The sequence below is a fragment of the Vigna umbellata genome, chromosome 7 (genome assembly GCF_029865625.1).
Source record: "Vigna umbellata cultivar VRB3 chromosome 7, Vumbellata_1.0, whole genome shotgun sequence".
Lineage (NCBI taxonomy): Eukaryota > Viridiplantae > Streptophyta > Magnoliopsida > Fabales > Fabaceae > Vigna > Vigna umbellata.
Window position 1 is genome coordinate 46,553,290 of NC_142171.1, and position 6,330 is coordinate 46,559,619.

General features: G+C 40.4%; 1 protein-coding gene and 1 pseudogene across 1 annotated transcript; both read right to left on the reverse strand.

The window, feature by feature from the left end:
• Positions 1–1,178: 1,178 nt before the first annotated feature.
• LOC124823008 (uncharacterized) lies at positions 1,179–2,351 on the reverse strand. The gene has a single exon (XM_047295126.1). The coding sequence runs from the start codon at positions 2,349–2,351 to the stop codon at positions 1,179–1,181; it is 1,173 nt and encodes a 390-aa protein (XP_047151082.1).
• A 1,325-nt stretch (positions 2,352–3,676) lies between these two features.
• Positions 3,677–4,380, reverse strand: LOC148196413 (pterocarpan synthase 1 pseudogene; annotated as a pseudogene).
• Positions 4,381–6,330: the final 1,950 nt, after the last annotated feature.

Consider the following 6,330-nt stretch of genomic DNA (forward strand, 5'->3'; position numbering starts at 1 on the left):
TTTATATCAATATTATGAAAGTTATTTTTCTCTCGGTGCTAATCTTTGAGATGTTGTTTCACAGATTGACTTCGGATGACCATATCATCTACGTAGACTTCCATACATTTGTCGATTTGGTGGTAGAAGACTTTGTCCATAAGGCGTTGGTAGGTGGCTCCTGCATTCTTCAGACTGAACGACATTACTTCATAACAGTAATTGGCGCGTTGGGTAGTGAAGGTTGTTTTATCTTGATCGGGTTTGTACATGGGGATTTGGTTGTACCCCGAATACGCATCAAGGAAGCTTAGTACTATATGTCCTGAGGCCCCATCTACATACCGATCAATGCTCGAAGGGGATATGAATCCTTAGGACAAGCTTTGTTAAGGTCGGTGAAGTCTACGCACATTCTCCATTGGCCGTTGGGCTTTTTGACCATGACAACGTTCGACAACCACGTCGTGTAAGTTATTTCTCTGATAAATCGGACGTTCGTCAGTTTGTTGACTTCTGTTTGTATGGCCTCTCGTTTTTCTTCCCCGAATCTCCGTTTCTTCTGAGCGACTGAACGTGCTTCCCTGAAGATTGACAGCTTATGAGTCATTATTCCCGGATGGATCCCCGACATATCTGCGGCCACCCACGCAAATAGGTCGGCGTTGATTTTTAGCATCTTTGTCAGATCATGCTCATCGTGCGGTTCCAGGCTTCCAACGATGGTCGTGGTTTCTGATGCGTTTGCTCCCAGCTGGAATGTTTTGACGTCACCCTGTGGATGGAGACGCTCGTCTACATTGGTTCTGGGATCCAAGTCAATCGTTGCCGTTTCGGCTCCTCTAGCTCTTCTTGGTGGCATGAAAGGTGTGACCTTTAGACCGACAACGTAACATTGCCGAGCCGTTCGCTGGTCGACCCTTACCGTACACACGGTGCCTCTCTCCGTAGGGAACTTCATAGCTAGATGAGGAGTGGAGACTATGGCTCCGAAAGCGTTCAAGCAGGGTCGTCTAGTAAGGCGTTATATGAGGTATTGGCCTATACCAGTAAGAACCTGACTCGTAGCTCTCTTGCTTCTTTGTCCGTTCCAAGTCGAGTCCTTAGGTCGAGGTATCCCCGAGTGTCAACCCTTTACCCTGCGAAACCTACGATCTGCTCGTTGAAAGGGGCTATCAGGTCTTCGGATAAATCCATTTTCAAGAATGTGGTCCAGTACAAGATATTGACCGAGCTGCCTTGATCGTGAGCACTTTCCTGACATCGTATCGGGCTATCTCGGCGGTGATTACCATGGGATCGTCGTGATCGGGGTCAGGAGCGTGAAAGTCTGCATCTGTAAAGGTAATGTTGGGCATGGATCGAGGCTGTTGGTCTACCATGTGCACCGTTTTTAAATCTCTCAAGTGTCTCTTCTGAGCAGATGTTGATGCTCCTCCTCCTGCGAAGCCTCCGGATATGGTGTCGATTCGTCCTCGGACCGACCTCTCTCTTTCTAGGTGTCGGGAGCGGCTTTGGGATTGTCGTCTTTGTCGATCGTCTCTGTGAGACGATTGTTCGGGACTTGTCCTCGAGGTTTCATTTCGACTTGGGGTCGCTGCTTGGGATGTCCTCTCCTTTATGTATTTTTGGAAGTATCCTGCACAGATGAGCCTCTCTATCTCATCTTTCAATAGGTTACACTCTTCGGTGTCATGGTCGTGGTTCAGATGAAGACGACAAGCCTTACTCTCATCAGCATTCTTTAGAGTGGATTTTCGCCGAACAGTGAGGAGTTTTGCGTGTAGGGCCTCCTCGAGTACCTTTGCTCTGGGTGCGTTAAGGACAGTATAACGATCGTACTTGGGTGTCCACCCCGACTCCTTTCGAGGAGGTCTCTCAGATTTATAGTCGTTGGACGATCGCTTCGTTTCTTTCTTGTTACCGCTGTTAGGATTTTCTTGTTGTTGCCTTTTTCGGGAGTTTCTGATGTCCTCAATGCGTATGAATTTTGCAATCGTTTCATGGAGCTCTTCCATAGACTTTGGATCTGCATACAACTGTTCAACAAAATACCCTGGCCTCAAACACGAAGGCAAATTGTTTATTATGAACGTGTGATTCACGTCTTTTACGCGCCTGGCCGCCTCATTGTACCTCTGAATGAAAGCTTTCAAGGTTTCATATTTTTCTTGTTTAGTGCTTACTAGTTTAGCCGGTGTCATCTCCTGTCTTCTATTGGCAGCGTATTGTTTTCGGAAAAGAGTTTCTACGGTAGCAAAACAATCCACTGAATTTGTAGGGAGGGTGTGATACCACTCCAGTACTTCATCTTTCAGGGACAATGAAAAAGCCCTACATATGACTGGATCGTTATCGGTATAGAATGCCATAACATCTATGAATTTTCAGAGATGGTTGTCCGGGTCTTCTGAGCAATCATATCTCTCTAGCAATGGAGGGGGCTTCTCTGGCATATTGGTTTGCATGATTGCCTCCGTAAACTGAAGCAGGTTGGTAAGTCGTAGAGAAGTAGGGCCTTTCCTTCCTCCACCCCCAGGCTCGGAAGGTCCCCCGTGGTGGTTTACTTCGTTATCGTCTTGTTTGTTTGAGGCCGATATCTCCGGCGGAGGTCGTTGCGTTCTCAGCGCCGCAAGTTCCTCTGTTTGTTTGCGTTGAACTTCTTGTTGTTCTCGTATGGTTTTCGCCTGCACTTCTATTTGTGCCTGAAGTTGCTTGATCAAGTCTCGGGTGTTGTTTTCTTCCATAGCTTTTGTGGTCTTCTTTGGGATATCAAGTCTCGGCCCTACGGTGGGCGCCAAAATGTTTCAGTATAATTGTTGAGGCCAAGATGCGAACCTAATGAATGACGTCTTCTCCTTCCAGCAATGTAGGTATCCTTATATCTTCATCTTGCACAGGGCTCTTCAGGGACAATGGAGTGGGTACCTGCGAAGGCACTCTGACGATCAAGTCAGAAAAAGGAATGACAGAACCTTTTTAGTTCAATAATGAAAAATTAATCTTTTCTCCCCTCTTTCTCAATTATCAAAAACACACCTTTTTCTCTTTTGGTTTTTCATATTTAACCTAAAAGTAAGATAAACCGTTTACCTAAAAATTCGGTTGGTTGGAGAACTCAATCGCTTGGAAAATTCAACCGCTCGGTCGTGCTTGATACCGGGTTAGTTGGTTCCATGATTTACGATATCATGGCCAGATATTTCTAACCACTTATTCCTTAGTTTATCCGGGTTAATTGATCCAGTCTGAATAAAGCTGACCAAACGTCTGTCGACTCTTACCTTTGACTGGGTTGATTTGATCCATGATGATCGTTTGGTTTAAGTAACAGACGATCGCTATTAAGACGATTGATGTTAGGAGCGACGATGACGAGCGTATGATATGACAATCATCTCGCTAGCATTATCTTCTATGATATCACGGTCGTTCTGTCTAGTAGGCTGACGATCGTTCGGAAGTGATCGTTTAAGTATTCGTTAATATGTGACCTGTTTACTTTTGGTAGTTGTCCGAATAAAAGCGATCGTTCAGTCGCTAGTTCAATCTACTGTTCACAATCGCTCGACTCATATGTCCTACCATACTATGTTTAGAATGGAATGTTTGGATTTGTTTGGAAACGACATAAAAGCTAACAACATACATCAATAATAAGACAATACCCCCACAAGTTATTTCTTACACTGCATCGTAAGAGGAGGGAAAGACAGTGACCTTATAAGGGTGGGGTGAATTACAAAGCATAAAGCAAAACAAAAGGATGAATGATAATAACTAGTATTATAATATGAGTGTCAATAATGATTGACGAAGACGTCGTATTCGACGATGGCATCGCCTGTGGAGAAATCGACGGAGTGGAACCTGGCCTGAGCGTAGCCACGAGCGAAGCGAAAAACTCCAGTGCCGCCAACGATGGCCATTTCCCTAACGGGTTCGCTCATGATCATGTTTCTGGCCAACACGCTGATGGTGCTGCCGTTGAAGTCTCCGTCGGTGAAGGCCATGGTCATAACCATCATGAGCCCCATCTCGGCCTGAGATATGGAAGTGTAAATGCCCTGGGCCTTCCCCACGAGTTTGGAGTCGGGTTCGGGTCCGGCCGTCAAGGGGTCGTCCATGGCGACAACGGTGCCGAAGGGAAGGGCGTCCTTGGCTTTTCCGTTGGGCTCGGCGACAATGACCATGCTGGGGTTGGGCCCGGTGACTACGTCGTGGAAGAAGAAGTGAAGATGAGTGAACTTGTCCTCACGGAAACCCATCAGCGTTGGGGTTAGGCTTTGATAGTAAGAGGCGGTGACGAGAGAGATTAGTAAAGAGAGGTTAAGGCAAAGGAAAACGGTAGAGTTGGCCATGCTTCAGAAACTCCACCACAAAACTCAAATCTATTTCTCTCACTCTTTCTCTTTTATTCCACTCTGTCGATGTGAGCACTCAACTCTCCCCCACTGACTATTTATAACGCTCAATCAGCCCTACAATATCCCTTTTTTAATCTCACCATAATTCAAACTCAACACCATTTTCACTTCTCCCTTTGTTTTTATCCCTGCCTTCTACCGTTGACGGACCAAAACCTCACATAAAATAAGAATGACAGATCCACACGTATCACCTCAGCTTGGAAACGAAGAAAAACACAGGAGAAACGACTTATTATAATACATCTTTATCAAGAAAAGTGGCTTTAAAATATTAGAGATATATAACTTTACAACGTAAGAAATATTATAATAGTTCTCTCACAAACTGACGTGGCCTTTGGTAGTAGCAGAGCATGGCCGTTGCTCCCTCCACCACAGAAATATTATAATAGTTCTCTCATAAACTGATGTGGGCCTTTGGTAGTAGCAGAGCATGACCGTTGCTTCCTCCACCAGCAATATTTCATATCTACTTTGTCATGTTGACACATGTAAACGGATATTCACGTCCATTTACATATTTTATATTTTAATTTATTATTTTTATTTAAAAAAAATTAATAAATTTTTAAAAAATATTTTATTATTATTTAAATAATAATGCATAAATTAAATTAATAATAATTATTTTATTAAATAAAATAAAATTAATTTAAAATAAAAATAATAATTTGAAAAAAATTAAATAATATATACATTAATTTAAAATATTAAAAATTAAAAAACTAAAAACTAAAAAAAAGAAATTCAACAAATGTCGCCAAATCCATTAACGGATAACGGATAACGGATGTGACACATCCGTTAACGGATAACGGATGTGATACATCCGTTTTAAAAACTATTTTAATTATTATTTAAATAATAATACATAAATTAAACTAATAATAATTGTTTTATTAAATAAAATAAAATTAATTTATAAATAATTAAGTAATAATTTTAAAAACTTAAATAATATTTATATATTAATTTAAAATACAATAAACTAAAAAATTGAAAACTGAAAGAAAAACTCAACGGATGTGGCATATTCGTTGAAGAAAAGAGGTGGAAGTGTAGGATATTTTAAAATATAAATGATAATTTTGGAATTTAGAAAAAATGTGGTGGTGTGGACGGTGTAGCGAGTAACCCTCGCAGAGCATGGTATTCCTGCGCAGACTGTTGATGTTGAGAAAAAAAACTTGAGCTTTCCCACTGTGTTGTTGTCTTTGACGCGGATGTATTCTAGTTGAATGTGGTGGTACGACGTTATCAGTTGCTAGAATATGTTGTTTTGTTGCTCTCCTTTGATTTTGATAATATGTAATGCATGTCTATGCTGTGAGGTGCATAACCTTCTCTATCTCCAAGTTTTCTCTCCACACACACCCCATTTTGAGTGTTCTTAGAAGAAGTTTACCTTGAATTACTTTACAGTGTTATTAACTTTTTAAAAACATTTCCATTCGTCAGCAATTGTGCATTATAGGCATAAAAAGTTGTCATTGGCATTTGTCAATATTAGACTTTATTTCTTTTAGATTATTTTATTTCCCAATATAATCAAATATTATATCATGACATAAATCAGACAGCAGTATTTATAAATATTATTGATTCATGAAAGATGGCAGTATACAATTCATTCAAATATCATTTCAATGATAAATTCATTTTTATTAATTAAAAAGTAGTCGACGTTGGTATAAAAAGATTTAAAAAATAATTCTAACGTAGTATTCAAAAGATTAATGTATATGTATATATACAAGAATTCTATAATGTTTTATCTGGTAAAGAAATGATAGTTACCCAAATCTGTATAAATTATAATAATACATAAATTAAGCAAACACAATGTTTGATTGTTTAATATTTGCTAATAATATTTGACATATTTTAACAGTTTGATTAGGTCATAGACATACATCTTTAG